This window comes from Nannospalax galili, unplaced genomic scaffold (assembly GCF_000622305.1).
Source record: "Nannospalax galili isolate Female #2095 unplaced genomic scaffold, S.galili_v1.0 scaffold25, whole genome shotgun sequence".
In the NCBI taxonomy this organism is placed as follows: domain Eukaryota; kingdom Metazoa; phylum Chordata; class Mammalia; order Rodentia; family Spalacidae; genus Nannospalax; species Nannospalax galili.
The window spans coordinates 3998024-4016481 of NW_008355642.1; the positions used below are offsets into that span (position 1 = coordinate 3998024).

General features: G+C 40.8%; 1 protein-coding gene across 1 annotated transcript in view; it reads right to left on the reverse strand.

Moving 5' to 3' along the window:
* Positions 1–657: 657 nt before the first annotated feature.
* The window catches only part of LOC103750066 (NACHT, LRR and PYD domains-containing protein 12), a 64838-nt gene continuing 47037 nt past the window's right edge, over positions 658–18458 (reverse strand). The window contains exons 6-13 of the mRNA XM_017803133.2: positions 10989–11159; positions 10706–10876; positions 8701–8880; positions 7947–8117; positions 7672–7842; positions 7194–7364; positions 6749–6919; positions 658–2953 (exon numbers count right to left, since the gene is read on the reverse strand). Of these exons, the coding sequence (XP_017658622.2) occupies positions 2872–2953; positions 6749–6919; positions 7194–7364; positions 7672–7842; positions 7947–8117; positions 8701–8880; positions 10706–10876; positions 10989–11159 (1288 nt within the window). The 3' untranslated portion in view covers positions 658–2871. The remainder of the gene's footprint in view (positions 2954–6748; positions 6920–7193; positions 7365–7671; positions 7843–7946; positions 8118–8700; positions 8881–10705; positions 10877–10988; positions 11160–18458) is intronic.

The window sequence follows — 18458 nt, forward strand, 5'->3', positions numbered from 1 at the left end:
TCTTGTTATTTTTTCTATTTCTTCCAAATCTGTTATATAATGTCTGAAAATTGGACACACACACACACACACACACACACACACACACACACACGTATATGTGAGAGGAGAAATGCAGTCATTGTTACTCCAACATTTGTATAAATGGAAGCATCTCAAGTTTTGTTTTCTCATAGTGATGTAATGCTTTTATATTATGGATGTTAGCCTACCCTTTATATATGTATGCTAAACATTTTTCAGTTTATCACTAGAGTTTGAACTTCATTCAATATACTTTTTAACATTAAGAAACCTAAATTTGATATTGTCAAATATTTCTTTTCTTGTGTTTCTCTCCTGCTTAAAAATGCCTGCCCTCCATTATTTTCTTTCCATTCCACTTCCCTTCCTTCCCTTTCTCTTTCTTCCTTTCATTTAAGAGAACCTCAAGCTGCAGCCCAGACTGGTCAGAAGAGGGTGTTGGATTACCCTGGACCTGGAGTTATGGATAGCTGTTAGCCACTCTGTGGGTGCTGGGAATTGAACCTGGGTCCTCTGCAAGAGCAGCCAGTGCTCTTAACTGCTGAGTCATCTCTCTAGCCCCCTGCATTTCGTTTTAAAAAGACTTTTTTAAAAACACTGAACAAAATTTCAGCCTTGAGACTGATTTTTAACATCAAGTCTATTTATTATAAAAGTCATATAAACATGGTAGAAAACTTCCAGTAGAACAGAGTACTACCAAAGAAAAGTTCTCTCTACTGCTATAATGCTCAAATTCCCCTAACCAGAGGCAATCACTGTTAGCAGTTTCTTGTACATATCTTTCCATGAATTTTTCTGAAAACATACATACACATGCTATACAGAGTTTTGTTCACAAACTGGACATACACACATACAGTTTTGCAATTTTCACTTAACTTTAAATCTTTGAGTATGTTTTTTTCTAAGACAGGGTTTTTCATGTAACCTAAGCTAGCCTGGAATTCCTAATACTCTTGCCTTTTCCTTCTGAAACTGTAGGCATGTGTCACTATACTGAGATCTTTGAGTACTTAAAGTAACTGATTTTATCAGACTTTTGCTCACAAGCGGGATGACAGTAGTTATACAACATGGTGGAAGAGGGGCTCAGGAAAGCATAAATTCCATCTTCATAAAACACAACAACACAAAACCTATTAATATAAAGAACAATAAATGTGTGACTAAAAGGAAGGAAGAATTAGAGAAAGTTGGACACAAACTATCTACCCTGTTCTTAGTACAGACCTGGTCTTACCTATTCCTGAGGGCAATAAGGAATGATGTACAACGATGGGTAAGGACAAGGATAAGGGCTCTTCTATAATCTCTTATCTGGTTTAACTTCCCGACTAGATTTACTACTTCGTGTGTTCACTGAGTTCAAATGCACAGTTAACAATGCCTACAGAACAGGAAGAAAATCTAGGAGGTCCAAGACTGTAAAATAGATGGGTTTGGTGGCACATGCCTTTAATCCCAGAACTCCAGAGGCAGAGGCAGAGACACTCTGAGACTTGGGCCAATCTGGTCTATAAGTTCCAAGCCAACTGGGGCTACAGGGAGACCCTGTCTCAAAAAACAAACAAAAGGCTGTAGACTACTGAAGAACAGGCAGCATGTGGCAGAAGAATCTTGTAAGGTTAATGTCAATTTCTCCCATTTTATAGATCTAATAACAAACCTGAGGCTCTACAAGTTCAAATGACTTGAACATGGTCACAGAGCTAGTTAAATAGCTTTCAGATCCAACTCTATACTTTAAATAAGGTCAGCCTACTTTCTGTTACCACATTTCCTCTTATTTATCTGACTTTATGCTATTTTCCTTGTACAGCAGGCTTTCCTCCATTTTTCCCATCTGTTATTTTGTAGAAACTAGTTAGAAATAGAAACGGGGTTATACATATTGGTATTGGCTAAGCAAAGTACTGTCAGGAATGACAAGTGAGTCACTCTTGGGAACCTATGTACCAAATATAATCACACTTGGGAGGAATTAAAAGTTCAGGAAGGTTGTTGAAATGTGGAACTAGAAAGCACTCTTAAGGAATCTGGAGTGTACTGTGGTGGTCCATAAACTTATAATGCAACTATTTCTCTCTGTTCACTCTTTCTGAGAGCTGCTCACAAACACATCCCTATAACCCTGTAGTCTCAAAGCTACTGGCCATTGTATTTTGTGTGTGTGCTGGGGATCAAATCTTGGGCCTCACACATGCTAGGCAAGTACTCTACACTGAGCCTTATCCACAGCCCACCATTGGCCATTATATCTTCACTGATCTTGATCCAATTCATTCTTCACGGTCACATCAAGTACCACCTCCTTCATGAAGTCTTTCCTTTTCCTCTCATTCATGAATTACAAATTTAGTTAAATCAGCACAATACGATAGAACATGTACATGTATAATCTCTTAGCCTTTCAAGTACTTTATTCAAGTGGACTTATTTGGGGGTGGGGGGGCTGATTCTGTTATTTCTCTTTATAGTCTGGGTATTAGAAGACCTGGCTGGATTCCAGTTTCAACTCTTCCACTAAGGAGCTGTGTGACCTAGAGCTAGTTACAACTTCCCTGAATATCATCTTCCAAGCTTAGAAGGCTTCTATGACAGCACAGTAAACAAAATACTATATAAGTAAAATATTACTAAAAAGATTTAAATTAAGGCATTTCTACTTGATACAGCCTACCTACTGGATAGATTTATGTAGGAAAGCAATCACTGCTGCTTATTTCACACTATTATCCTCTGCAAAGGTTAACAGATTTGGAAAAATAATACCGTACAGAATTTAAAGATGATACAAGATGGAGAGGGTCCATAGGCAGTCCATTCAGGCACTCTCCTTGAAAACTACCATTTGAGTTCAGGCTTAGTCATTTTTAAAGCTTCCATCTTTCTAAATGTATCTTCATGTAAATGATCGGTGTCAATGCTGTGAAAAAGGAAAAGAATCCTGTATAAATTTAAGCCAACAGATGTCTACAGTAACTTTCCCGTTTTTGAGTATGAGTCCCATCTGAGGCTGGAGAGATGGCTCAGCAGTTAAGAGCACTGGCTGCTCTTGCAGAGAACCTGGGTTCGATTCCCAGCACCCACATGGCAGCTAACAACCGTCTATAACTCCAGTTCCAGAAGATCTGACACCCTCTTACTGACCTCAGCACATAATATAGGTGTACTCACACACATGCAGGCAATGCACTCACACACATAAAATAAAAATAAATTAGTTTTTTTATGGGGCTGAAGAGATGGCTCAGTGGTTAAGAACACTGGCTGTTCTTGCAGAACACCCGGGTTCGAATCCCAGCACCCACATGGCAGCCAACAACTGTCCGTAACTCCAGTTCCAAGGGACCCAACAGCTTCTTCTGACCTCCACGGGCATTGCACGACACGGGTGCACTTACCTACATGCAGGCAATACATGAACACACATAAAATATAAATAATAAAAAAATAAAAAAAATAATTAGTTTTAAATTAAAAACTAAAAATAAATGTGGCATCTATAACACACACACACATGCACACGCACACGCACACTCACTCACTCACTCACCCAAGGCTGCTCATGGAACATCATGGAAGAGGAGGCAAAAAGACTATAAGAGACAAGAGTTTTGGAAAGAATACTGTAGCAGTATTTTCTACACATGACATAACCAATGCACTCATGAACTCACTGCAGCTATGCTTACCTGCATAATACCTGAACAAAATTAGGCCTATCAACATTTAATTCTGCAAAGGGTAAGCTTCCCTGAGGGACTACTGACAGGTCATGGTGGCTAGGGGAAGAAGTGTCACTTTCATCACTGGTGTAACCACCGATAAGTTATTCTAATAAATAATCTCCCACCCATACTCATGCAGGCAATTCTATTTAATATTTTCTTATTTTCAAAATTTTATGTGTATGAGTGTACGGCTTGCATGTTTAAGTGCACCCATGTTGTACAATGCCCTAGGAGGTCAGAACAAGGTGTCAGATTCCCTAGAACTGGAGTTACAGACGGTTACCCACCATTTGGGTGCTGGGAACTGAACCCGGGTCCTCTGCAAGAGCAGTCAGTGCTCTTAACCGCTGAACCATCTCTCCAGCCCAAGCAATCCTGTTTAAACTCAGGGGGTCACACACATATAAAGGACATGAAAGTGGGAAGGAAAGTTGCTGGAAAGAAGGGTTTCAGGAGGAGAAGGAAGAGTAACAGGGTAAGAAGGACTGCTATACAGGTATGAAACTGTCAAAGACTAAATTTTTTTTTAAAAAGATAAAATGGTCAGCTTCCTCTTGAACTCTGACTCCTGTCCCTTCCTGCCTTGTCCAAGGCCCTGTGCCACTAGTCCGTTAGATATCTCAAGAGGTGCAATCTTTCTGCTTCTTTCTCAGTCTACAGAAGGACCAAGCTCAAAACAAGGCGAAAAGATAAAGGAATAACTCTCTATTTTTCCCAACCCTTGAACTTCTTCTAGGCATAACCTCACATACCTTTTTTTATAAACTTCTTGAAAAACTGACCTCTGAGTTGGTGGTGCTTCACAACTATAATGTAACAGTCAGGAGGCTAAAGCAGGAGGATTGCAGTGAGTTCCAGGGCAGCCTGGACTACTGGACTACACTGTGAAGCCCTGTCTCAAATAAAATAGAATGTATTTTCATCATATTCACCCTTCTTTCCTCTCTCCAACTCCTACTGTGTGCCTCTACTGTCTCTCAAATTCATGCCCTCTTCCTCTATAATTATAAATACGAGTCCAATTAGTGTTGCCTGTATGTACTTGAGTGGAGGGCTAAGCACTTGGGTAACCTATCCAGGACCTTGTCCCTGAAGAAAACTGACTCTCTCACCCTAAGGAGCCTTCAAACGCCGGTAGCTCTCCAAATAGGGGTTGCTACACTAGTGCTGGAATGTTGACTGGACAGCTAGTTTTTTTGTTGTTATTGTTTGAGACAGTCTTGCTATGGAACATGCTTGGGCTGAACTGGAGCTTGCAGTCCTCCTGCCTCGGCTTCTTAATGCTGGGATTACAGGTGTGAGGAACCTAGCCCAGCTTCGACATTTACTATGTGATGAATATTTTATTATCTGCCTTCTTGTCTTGCCCCTGGACAGCATAATTACTAATGGATCTCATATATGTACCTTCTAATAATGTGTGCTTGGATGTTTACAGGGAAAAATACAGTGAGAAATAAGATTCATACGCCTCACTCGAGCAGCTCATTGAAAATACCTTTCCTCTTGTCCTTTATAATTTCCAGAGAATATTCCTCCTAGGAGGGTCTCCTGGATTGACTCCAGTCCACCATTTTAAGTAATCTGAATCTTTTTCTCATCTCTCTGGATAATTATTTAGTTCTATTGATTTCAGTTTTGTCCTTGTATAGTCTAACATCCAAACTGTATTTGAGGGCAGAAAATTATATATACTCTGTATGATCTTTCATTTTGTACTCAATATTATTATTGCTTACTGTTATGATGTTGCATGACAGGCTATAAAGGTTTAAAGGTTGGCATGAAAACACAATAGAAAGACTAAGGATGAGATAAATGGGAAATGGCACCATAATTTACAATAAAAATACATAACGGCATTCCATCTTGACAAAATAATTTCTCCTTGCTGTTACTTAGAACCTGTACTGCAGGGTGGTGCAACTGTTAAGCTATTCTACATTTAAAGAAACATTAAGGTGTACAATTGAGTTTATTTCAATCTCTTGACAATAAAGGTTCCATTCACATCTTTCTGAGAATAATACTTCATAATACTATGGAGGTCCCTAACCCCAAAGACTCATCATGTTGTACATAATTCCCTCTGCTTAGTCAGTAATCACTACTCTCCTGAATCTGTGAAATTGAATGACTTCACTTGCTAGTAGAGAGCCAGTTTCTGTTTCAGGCTTGCAATCAGGTCTTTATGCTGAGCTCAGGACTGCTTCAATCTATCAAACTGCCTTTGGAATATTGGATTTTTGCACTCACTCTTGACTTTTCATTGTGTTCCAGTTCTGAATACCAGAAACAAATGGCCACTTGGCCACTGGTTAGCTGCCAACAGAGCATATCTGCATTGTAATTAAGAATCATTTTGTATGACATGTCAGCCTGCCGAGCTGGCAGAAGGACACTGATCCCAGAAGGTCAAGACCTCCACCTTCTGAAATTGTACCACTACAGCTTCATCTCCTTGAGCTTCAAGACTCTCATAATGTTCACATTAGCACTCTAGCAGGTACTAGAAGCAGAAATGAAATTGGCTTAACGTGTAGTACCTTCTATATGCTAAGAGTTGTACTGGGTACATTCACAGCTGGAGTCTCAACTCAATCCTCATACTGACTCCAAGTAGTCAAGAACTGGCATTATCTCCATTTTACAGTCAAGGACACAGAAGCTCAGAGAGATGAAGTAAGCATGATCACATTGCTAGTAGGTAACAGATCTAGGATTAGAGCCCAAACTAGCAAAATCTACATCCTATGTTCTTTCTCTTCTATCATGCTCTCTTAGCAATGAGATACAGACTGCTTCTTATCTGACTCTCCTTCTGTCTTTGTGTTCAAGGAGGAGGTCTACTGGTGATTTGACTTCCTTTACTATTCTACGTAGGCTTGGCCTGCCTCAGTTTTTCTTCTCTTTTTCACAGCAGCTGTCTATGACCAAATGCCCATCCTTATCCTCTCCTTCCCATTGTGCCCACAGTAGTGACTTACTAGAACGTCTCAAGTTTACACATTGGATGAGACAGTGCATCAAACAGCATTTGCACTCCCAAATCGTTGAAATAATTTCCACTTAAGTCTAGTAATGTGAGCCTCACATTTCTGTTGAGGACAGAGGCAAGAGCAGCACTGCATGTGTCTGTGAGATGACATTCTCCCAACCTGTAAAGGATTTAAGATTTAAGAAATAAATCAGTTTGACCAGGCACAGTGTTATATACCTGTAACCCCACTACTCAGGAAGCAAAGGCAGGAGGAGTGCTAGAAGTCCAAACCCAGCCTGGCTTATGTGGCAAAAATGTCTCAACCTGCCTCTCAAACTATGGGGGAAAGACAAAGAAAGGAGTTGATGTCATCCCAAGTTTCCTATTGCCACTCCCTTTCATATGCAGCCTGGAACAAAAGCTTTCTAAACAGTGAATCCTCATGTACTTACCATAAAATCTGTAGTTTACAGCAGGGGTGTTTCAGTCCTTCACACAGGACCTGCATGCCCTCATCACCTAAAGCATTATCACTGAGATCAAGGTCTCTTAGGTGCTCATTGGTAGAGAGTGCATCGCACAAATCCTGACAACACACTCCCGTCAGATTACAGGTCCACAACCTGCCAATAAGCAATAATATAAAGAAGGTTGCTATCATCTCACCTGCACTGAGTCACTCTAGAAATTGGGTTTTCCCATTAGAAAAAAACACATTAGAAGATCCAAAGTACCATGTGAAAAAAAAAAAAAAAACCCTTGGATAAGCAGTGATTGAGGAGAAAGGATGATTTATTCCCTCTGAATTATTTGGTTCTTCAATTTTTTTGTTTTCTTAGATATTCAACCACCAGGCCAAAAAATACTTACTTTTTGGAGTTGCTGTAATATTAGAAAACTCTGCCTGTGTGTACAGTTTATGATACTCACGACAGATCCTTTAACTGACAGTCAGGCTGTTTTAATCCTTCACATAACAACTTCAGTCCCAAATCTCCAATTTTATTATTAATTAGCAGCAGCTTTGTCAGGCTCCGGGTAGAGCTGAGGACTTGTGCAAGAGGCTCACAACAAGCTGCAGAGAGGGAACATTCAGAAAGCCTGGAGGGATGGAGACATGAGGTGGCTCTTAACTGTAGCGGCAGAAAGTCCCACTGATCCTTAACATGCTCAAGCCAAAGAGAAAGACAAGGACAAGCACTTACACAAGATTCTCAGTGGTATCTTTTGCATGCAGCAGACCTTCACAAAGATGATGGACGCCCGTGTCCCCCAGGACATTGCCAAACACAAACAGTTCTTTTAAAGTCTGACTCACTTGCAAAAATGAAGAGAGCTCCACACAGCTAGCATCTGTGAGATGGCAATTGCTCAAGCTATCCAGAGAAAAAGAAAAGAGAAATCAGTCACTGCTGTTATTTTGGCTTCCTGTGAATTTTCTACCGATTTCTCTGCCTCTTCCCTTGAGTTCCAGCTCCTATCTCACCTCCCGAGAGAACCTCCTGCTTTGGTCTCCAGCCCATATTGACCCTCTTCCCTTCCCTTGGCTCAGCTGATAGCTAGTATGTATCTGTGTGTCCCTAAATGCAGCCTTGTAATTTGAAGAACTTCTGGAAACACCACGCACATCTAGCCCCTTATCAAGTAGACAGAGCTATTCTTTATATAGTGAATATTTAGTTAGTATAATGCCTATAAAGATGTAGCATGTAGAAAACATCAGACTTGGGACTAAATTTGGAGTAACATCCTGACTACATGGCTTAGCTGTATGGAATGGGAAAAGTTACTGTTCCGTAGTTCCTTGGTTTCTTTAGCTGTAAAACAGACATAGTAAAAAGCAACTTGTATGATTATTGTGAGACTACAATGAGGTAACTTGTGACAAGCACCAAGTACATAGCAAAAATTTTAAAAGTTCAAAGGTCACTACAGGCCAGATACTTCTTAGAAACTTACTCTAGCTTCTCCACTTTACAGCTGGAATGTCTGAGACCTTCACAAAGATACTTCACCCCTTTGTCCCCCAGGGGGTTTTCACTCAGATCCAACTCCATAAGGTATGGGTTGAAAATGAGAACAGAGGCAAGAGACTTGCAAATGGCCTCTGAGCTTCCTGGGGAAAGGCTGGCACACAACCTGTAGAAAAAGATGCACAGACAGAGCTGGTCTCTTTAGTGGACTACTCATTTCCTCTCTTCAGGCCCCCCAACAACTTTCTATTCTAACAATATCAAGAATTTCTAGATACGAATGACAATTTTTGAATCCTCAATATTTTCCTGACGTACAACTTGTAAATTCAGTTTTCAAGAAGGCTCATGTATCTAATCTTAATTTAGAAATTTCAAATAAAGGCTTTTTTTGTGTCGTGAGTTCTCAAGGGGGATCTTTAAAAAGCTTTAATGTTGGGGCTGGAGAGATGGCTCAGTACTTAAGAGCACATACTGTTCTTGCAGAGGATCTGGGTTCTATTCCCAGCACCCATGTCAGTTCAGGCCTCTGTAGGCACATGTTGGGTCTGGTCTCTGTGGGCAACATATGCTAAAATACACCTATTCACCTATTCTCACACACACACACAATTAAAAATAAAATAAAAATATTAAATCTTTGATGTAGGGGCTGGAGAGATGGCTTGGCAGCTAACAGTACTGGCTGCTCTTACAGAGGACAGTGGGTTCAGTTTCCAGCACTCACATGGGCGCTAACAACCATTTGGTAATGACAGTTCCAGGGGATCTGATGCCCTCTTCTGACCACTGAGGGCATTGTACAGCTGGGTACACACACACACACACACACACACACACACACACACACACACAGACACACACACACACACATATATGACACTCATACACATAAAAATTAATAAAATTTAAAGCTTTACTATTAAAGACTTTTGCATTAAACAAAATTTGTACAGGTACTAAGATGGCTATTTTGACTGTCAACATGGCTAGAACACAATACCCAGATATTTAGTCAAGCACTACGTTTCTGTGAAGGTAAGCGTTAGCATTTTAATCAGACTCAAGTATTATGGTTGGGTGTTGTCTAGGCAGTTGAAATCAGAAAAAAAAAAAACCTGACCTTCTCTGAATAGGAAATTGAACTTGAACTACAACAAAGATTCTTACCTAGGTCTCTAGCCTACCAGCCTAACCTACAGATTTGGGACTTACCACCTTCCATAATTACATCTCTGTCTGTCTGTCTTGGTCTCTCTCTCATCTCTCATCCCTTTTATCTTTCTCTTGTCTCTCTATGTCTCTGTCTCTCTCTCACACACATATACATATTGGTTCTGTTTCTCTGGAAAACCCTAGTATATACATAATAAATATGTGACTGAGGTATGAATACCACAGACCTTGGAGTCAGTTACATCTGGGATTTGAACTGTGTCTTGCCTTGCCAAATACTTAGCCTAATGATGTGGGCCTTCCATTTCTTCCTCTGCTGAAGTGAGAATAATAATCTAGACTTCTCGAGCTATTGTACAGATTAAGTTAAATCATGCATACAAAACATTTAGCACAACAGTTACCACAAAGTAATTATTCTATAAATGTGAGTTATTATTTTCATTGATGACATTTCCCCTTGAAAGAAAAAATTCTCTTGATAACCATGTTACTTACATAAGGACATTTTATTTTGTTTGTATTTTATTTGGGTTTTTTGAGACAGGGTCTCCCTGTTGCCCCAGCTGGCCTGGAGCCTGCTACGTAGACCAGGCTAGCTTTGATCTCACAGAGATTTGCCTTCTTCTGCCTCCCAAGTGCTGGGATTAAAGGCACATGCCACCACACCTGGCTCATAGGGACATTTTAAAGGACTGCTACTGTTATTCCTTTCTATGAGTCCTTGAAATGTGTTTTGATGGCATAACATCCATGTTGAATTTTACATTAAAAAAATCATTGTAGAATGATAACTACTAACAGTTCCAACTTACTTGAGCTTCTGTAACTTGCAATTTAGATCGTTTAAGCCTTCGCAGAGCAACTGCAAAGCTGTAACTTCCAGTTTGGTTTCATAAAACTCGAGCTTAGTGAGCCACTGGTTGGTGCTAAAAATAGAAGACAGCACCCCACAAGAAGCCGGAGAGATAAGGCAGCGGTACAACCTTTAGAAAACAGAAAAATGACCTAATTACCTTATTTACATTCCCCCTCACAGAAACAGAATTCAGTTAAAAATGGTATGAATGAAAAAATAAATTATCCACTGTCATTTACCTCAATGACTGCAATGTACAGCTTGGGCGTTTTAATCCTTCACATAGAAACTTCATTCCTGAATCTTCCAGGGTACTTTTTACAAATTCTAACTCTGTGAGATATTGGTTGGTTTCAAATACTGAGGAGAGATCCCTGCCACAAGAAGCTGTGAGGTGGCAAAAAATCAGTCTGTGAAGAAAATGACATTTCAGGAAAGAAAGTGGTTCTGTTAAGAGGCACTTGCATATATCTTACTGAAAAGACGAATTCTTCCAATGTATTTAAGAAGTTACTCAGTGCTTAGGACAGTGCTAGATGCTTCAAACCTAGAGATATCTAAGACATGAACTATGTTCTTGATGAATACTAAATTAAGAGGAAAAGATTGCAAAATCATAGATTATATAATACAGAGAGAAAAATACTGCAAGAGAGATAAAGAAGGTATTGCAGGGCAATAGAAAGCATACACAATGTAGCTTAATGTGAACTGGGGGTTAAAGGATCAAGAAATAAGAAAATCCTAGCATGCCTCCCGATGCCACGACTCTGTTGTTTGAGTTTGTCCAGAGACCTGGTTCTAAGACTGAGCTGCTGTAACCCAAGCTATATAACTGTGGATGCTGAGTAGGCAGCTGGTCTAGCACCCGTTCTCCATGGCCACCTGAGCCCTGAGGTACCAGAGTCACACAAAAGAGAGCAACAGCCATGCAGTCATGCAAGAGGCAGCAGGGCCCATTGCCACAGTCACTACTGCTCTTGCTTAGGCTAGTGGCAGGGCTGCCCACATGTACCATTTAAATTGTGAACAAGGAGCTGCACCAGTCCTGATGAATTGAAAATAGTCCTGAACATTAAAAGAGAAGTGACATTAAGAGGAAGAAATGTTTGCACACCTGTGTGAGGGGACAAGAAATGAAGAAGTTAGGTAAAGATATGGAAGTATGGAGAGAAGAGAGGCCAAGGGTATTCACATGAAGCAGCCTGTGCAAAGGCCAAGAAGCAAGAGAAAAGATGCAATTTAGAAATTCTAAATTATTTGTGAGGGCCTACTTTTAAAGTGTATCTACGTCTAATGAGATGGCTCAGCCAGTAAAGGCACTTGACCACCAATTCCGCCAACCTGAGTTGGATCTCTGGCACAAGCATGATGGAAGGAGAGAACTGATTTCTCCAAGTTTTCCTCTGACCTTTACACATGCACTGTGATACAGAAACACATGTGTACATGCATACACACAACAGTTAAATGTAAGAAAATTTAAATAAATACATGTATATGTGTCTATGTATATACATACATAATATACATCTATTATATATTTATATATTATATTTATTATATAATATATATACACTCTATCCATATCAGACAGTTAACCACTCTCCCACTGTCGTGATTATAGGAAAGTATGTGCTTTCTAGGTATCAAGAGACAGCTGTGCAACATGGGTCAGACATGGACACACTGAGAGCTTTAGACAGCAGGAGGCTGAGGCTGTGAAAGGTACATTTAGTAGGTGGCCACTCCCTCTGGTGAGACACAAATCCAACCACTAACTTGAGAGTAACAGTAAAGACCAAAAGTCTTGAGCCCACGGTGGTTAGTGAACTGCTCAGCCTCTAAAGCTGCCTCACTGCCACATGTAGTTTGCTGCAGGGAGGATCAAGAACTTTGAGCTGTTTGGGGGATGATTTGATTTTCACAACCTCCTGTCTACAACAGGGTGGTTTACTGCTGCTGGGATCTGAAAGCACAGAGATCTGAAGGCTGAAATTCTGGGTTCCCTTGACTCTCCCACTCTGGTGACATCTCAGTACTCTGTTTTCCTCTGCTTTTCAATGCATTCCTCAACTTTACCATTAGCTACCTAGCATATATAAACTGGAGTGGGCTGATCTCCGGATCAAGTGAGAACCTGCATGGTAAATAGACAACAAAGCTTAGTGCAGCCAGCAGCAGCTCTGGAGATTCAAAGGGAAGCTTCTAAGGTGGATGAAGGCCTGCGGGACAGGTGACACTTAACCGGCCAGGGCTCAGCAATAGGAGGAACTGAAGAAAAAAAAGATTCTAGTGTCAACTCATCACTCCCTCATCCAGAAGACTCTAACATTAAGGCCCAAGAAAGAAGCAACCCCATTTCTTGCCATTTTTTACATTTATTTTCCCTTTTAGTTTTCCCTTTGTTCTAGTATAATTTAGTACTCTTTTTGGGTTTTTCATTATTTTTTTTGATTGGCAAAATGATTTATTTTTTTAAATATTAAATCAGAATCTAATGAGATACAGATGAAGATATTAAGTGACAATTACTGATGTGCATATGAGAAAAATCACACTACCAGTCATCAGCAAGAATTAAGGCCCAGGTAGGATGGTCACCCTGAGTTCCAGGTTATCTTGGTTGACACAGAAAGCCCAACCAGGACTGAAGTAACAAGCCCAGTGTCACACAGACATACAGACACAGACACAGACACACACAGACACACAGACACACACACACAGAGTGAGGGTGAAAACATCCAGTAGAACCAAGTAGAGGGCAGTATGCAGTGCAAGGCAGGATGCTGTTGAGAGTAAGACGCAACACAGGGCAGGGTGCAGTGGTTAGCAGGGTGCAGTGGAGAGCAGGGTGCAGTAGAGAGCAGGATGCAGTAGAGGAAAGGTTGCAGGGGTCAGCACAGGCAATGTCCCTTAAACTAAACGCACCCACACCCAACGCCCCCACTACTACTCCTAGAAACCCACAGACAAGCTCTCCACATCCCCCAAATAGCCAGTGGAGACACTCAGCAGGGCCATGTCCAGCACATTAAGAAACTGACCCATTCAGGAAGCAGGAGTCTCCACCTGGAACTGGCCTGGAGATCTGCAGGACACAGCAGGGACTGCCCCTCATAGATTAACAATTATTCAAGGCAGATGAGTCCTGATCTGCAATGCCACCTTGTCCTTACACACAAATGACACACCAAGGATTTGTAAGGGTCTATCTAGGAATGAGAAGACTTGCATGAAGTCAGTATTTAGCGAGGGGAGCCATTGGAGATGGAGAAGCCTGGAGAATCCAGTGAGCCTGGGACTATGCTGCATGGGGAGTTTCTGCTGGGCCTGCTGCTGCATCTGGAACTGCCCCTGGAGCATCTGCTGGGGCTGCAGGTGTAGCTGTGTCTGGAGCCTTCTCTTGGGTTCAGGCAGTTGCATTTGAAGCTGTAGCTGGGACTTCAGAGGGTACTTCTGGATCCTCGTTGAACATGTCAAGTTGTTCCTGGGAATTCTTAGTTTTTAGCTCTGTGTTTCTGAAACCAGACCAGGACTTGGTGATCCGTTACATCAGTCCTTTCCGCCAATGCCACATGGTCATCACAGGACAGGTAACTGGCACTTTCTGGAAGATTTTTCCAGTTCCCGCTTCTGCTCTTTAGTATGGGTGGACTGGGGGACACTTGGGGCCCTGAAAAGCCTGGGGAATCCAGGAAGTATTGGAAAACTAGGATAACATGGAGGCCCTGGTGACTTGAGAAGTATAGGCAAACTGGGGTAGGTGGGGACTCTTGGAAACCTGAAATAACTTGTGGGCCTGATAACTCTGGGGCATTTGGAGATGTGGCTGCATTGGGAGGCCAGGAAACATTTGGAAACTTGGGGGTACTGGGAAACCTTGGCATATTTCTTGACCTGGATGCATTGGTCAGGCAGAAGGCACTGAAATATCTGAGGGCATTGGAGGGCATCGGAGGGTCTGGGAGCACAGGGGGATTTGGTGGCACTGGAGGAGCTTCCTGCATTGAAGCATCCAGGACAACCTCATTGCTTTATTTTACTTTCTTTATTGTTTCTTATTTTTCTTACCTTTAATTTTATTTATATACTCTCTCCTTTCTTCTTCCTCACATTCATTCTTATATTTGTTTCATCCTACTTAACATTTCCTCATTTTCCCCTCATCAGTCCCTTTCTTTTAGTTCACTATTACCTCTGTCTTACTTTTTAGTTTTATAATTTACTCCACATTATTTTTGCCATTTCCTTGTATATGGTTATCAGTGGTACTCCTAGTGACCCACGAGGAAAAATTTTCCTTCCTGTTCTCAAGACTTTATGCTCTCTTGGCCTAGAAGTTTTAGGCAGGAGCCTTTCTGCCAGGAGATAAAGCACATTCCATTGAACTGTAAGTTAAAACTTCCCACTGGCCACTTTGGGCTTCTGATGTCCCTAGGTCAAGAGGCTAAGAAAGGAATTACAGTTTTAGGAGGAGTGATTGATCCAGACTACCAGGGAGAAAATAGACTGCCTCTCCACAGTGGAGGCAAGGAAGTAATCTGGAATGCAGGTAAATGAGAAACTGCAACAACTCAATCCAGACATGACACCAAATGGCCCAGATCTTTCAAGGATAAAGGTATGGGTCACTCCTCCAAGGAAGAGCCAAGATCTGCTGAGGTGCTCACTGAGGTGGAGAACATACAGAACGGGTAGTAGAGGAAGGTAATTACAAATATCAGTGAAGGCCATGTGATCAGTTGAAGAAACAATGGTAATTGACATTCTGTCCTACTTTGTTGAGAACATGTTCATGCATACACACACATATTAAGTAGTTGTGTTTTCTTTCCTCTATTATTTTATGAGCTAGTGTGAAATTAACTGAGATAATAGTGGTTATGTGTTGCAAATCTGTATTACCATATTCAAGCTACAAGACACTAAAAGACAAAGTATTCCTCCATGGTCTCTGCTTTAGCTCCTGCATCTAGGATCTTGCCTTGAATTCCTGCACTGACATCCCCCAAAGATGGATATTGGAAGACTAAAATAAAATAAACCCTTTCCTCCCCAAGTTGGTTTTGGTCAGCGTTTTGTCACAGCAACAGAGAAACAAACTAAAATAGACACTGGTACCAGGAGTGGGGTGAGGGAAGCAAGGTAGTAGCAGCAGTCCTCCATGGTCTGTGCAACAGTTCTTGCCTCCAGGTTCCTGCTCTGAGCTTCTACCCTAGTTCCCCTCCATGATGAACTGTAAGTTGACAAGTGAAATAAACCCTTTTCTCCCCAACTTGCTTTTGGCCAGTATTTTATCACAGCAATAGAAAGTAACTAGAACAGTGGTATATCAGTCCATTTTAATTTTAATTATAATTCTACACTATTTTGATGAGGCTTTTTTTATATTAAAGTGTTACAGCAGTTTGTTTCCTCCTCTCTGATTGGTCCTGGGGATTGAGTGTTCAAGAGAAGGCTTCTCATTAAGAAGATTCCAAAAGGGGCTGGAGAGACGGCTCAGTGGTTAAGAGCACTGGCTGTTCTTGCACAGGACCCTGGTTCAATTCTGAGCACCCACATGGCAGCTAACACCCATCTGTACCTCTGATTCCAGGGGATCTGATGCCCTCTTGTGACCTCCACAGGCATTGCATGACACAGGTGCACTCACACATATGCAGGCAATACACTCATACACATAAATATTAAAAATAAATAAAGAGAATATTAAAAAAGAATCCCCAAATAAATCAGAAGAAATATCTATTCTAACACACATGCAAATCACAATTCAGAAACAGACACATACCCATGAAAACACAAAGCAACATGACTCCTCCAAAAGATCACAATTCATCAGTCACTGAATCTAAAGATATTTAAATGGTTGAAATGTCAGCAAAGACTTCAGAAGTCTAATTGTTAAAATGATTAATGAATTTAAAGAGGATTCAAATGAGCTGATAAATGAGGGCAGTGAATTCATGACCTAAACATGGAATTCAGCAAGAAAATTGAAATTTGGAAAAAGTTGGAAATGAAATACTTGGTATATCAAAACAAACAAACAAAACAAAACTAGTAGAAAGCATCACCAGTAGACTAGATCAAGCAGTTCAAACAGTATCAAGGATTGAAGAAAAGGCTGAGGAAATACTATATTCAGACATTAATAAAGAAAAAACAAGCAAGCATGACCACATTTTATGGGATATGGGCTAGAGAGATGGCCCAGTGGTTAAGAGTTTGGTTCCCAGCACACACACGGCAGCTAATAACCATCTGTAACTCCAGTTCCAGGGGATCTGACTCCTTCTTCTGCTGTCTGCAGGCACTGTATGACAGAGGTGCACTTACATACCTGCAGACAATACTATTACTCATACACATAAGCTAAAAATAATAAATAAAATATTTTTAAACATGTTTTTAAATGGGGCTGGAGAGATGGCTCAGTGGTTAAGAACACTGGTTGTTCTTGCAGAAGATCCGGGTTCAAATCCCACCACCCACATGGCAGCTAACAAGTGTCCCTAACTCCTGTTCCAGGGTATCCAATGGCCTCTTCTGTCTTCCATAGGCATTGCACGACACAGTTGCACTTACCTACATGCAGGCAATACACTCATACACATAAAATAAAAATAATAAATAAAATATTTTTTAAAAAAAGAATTAGGGGATGTGATCAAGGGACAAAATTTAAGAATCCACAGGGTAAAAGCTGAGGCCAGCATGGTCTATACTGCGAGTGTCAGACTAGCTCAGGCTACAGGGTGACACTGTCTCAAAAAGACCGATAATAACAACAATAGCATTTTTTAAAGTTAAAAGCATGTAAGTCCCATTCCATGAAATTGTAGCAGAGATTTCCCCATATCTAGTAAAGGACATGGACATTCAAGCACAAGGGGGACTTAAAATCCCAGACATATATTACCAAAAAAGAGCCTGTCTCCAATGCATGCAGTTAAAATGCTAAGATAGCAGAACATGAAATAGTAAAAGCTGCAGGAGAAAAATTCAAATTGCTTACAAAGGCAAGGCAAACTCAGTACTGTCAGACCTCTTAGAGAAAACCCTAGTATCCAGGAACACATTAGTCATATATCTCAAGCCCTAAAAGTAAATAACTCACAATCAAAATTATTATATCCAGCAACGTTATCGTCTAAAATTGATGGAGAAATGACTCAGTTGTTAAGAGCACTGGCTTTTCTTGCAGTGGATCCAGGACCCAGGACCCACATAGTGGCTAACAACTGTTTGTAACTCCAGTTTCCAGGGATTCGACACCCTGTTCTGACCTCTGCGGGCACTGCATGATGTCGATGCACTTACATACATGCAGGCAAAACACTCATACACATAACATAAAAATAATTTTAAAAAATTCAAAAATGGATGGAGAAGGCTGGAGAGATCTCTCAGTGGTTAAGAGTACTAGCTGCTCTTGCAGAGGATATGGGTTCAATTCCCAGCACCCACATAGTGGCCAACAAGCGTTTGTAACTCCAGTTCCAGCCGATCCAAAGTTCTCTTCTAACCTCCATGGGCACTGCACAATATGGGTGCACTTACATCATGTAGGCAATACACTCATACACATAAAATAAAAATAATAAAATTTAAAAATTAATGGAGCAAAATATTGGGATTTGTCTAATTATCGAAATTAGGATTTGAGTGACTATATTATTTTTTATAATGTTAAAAATACA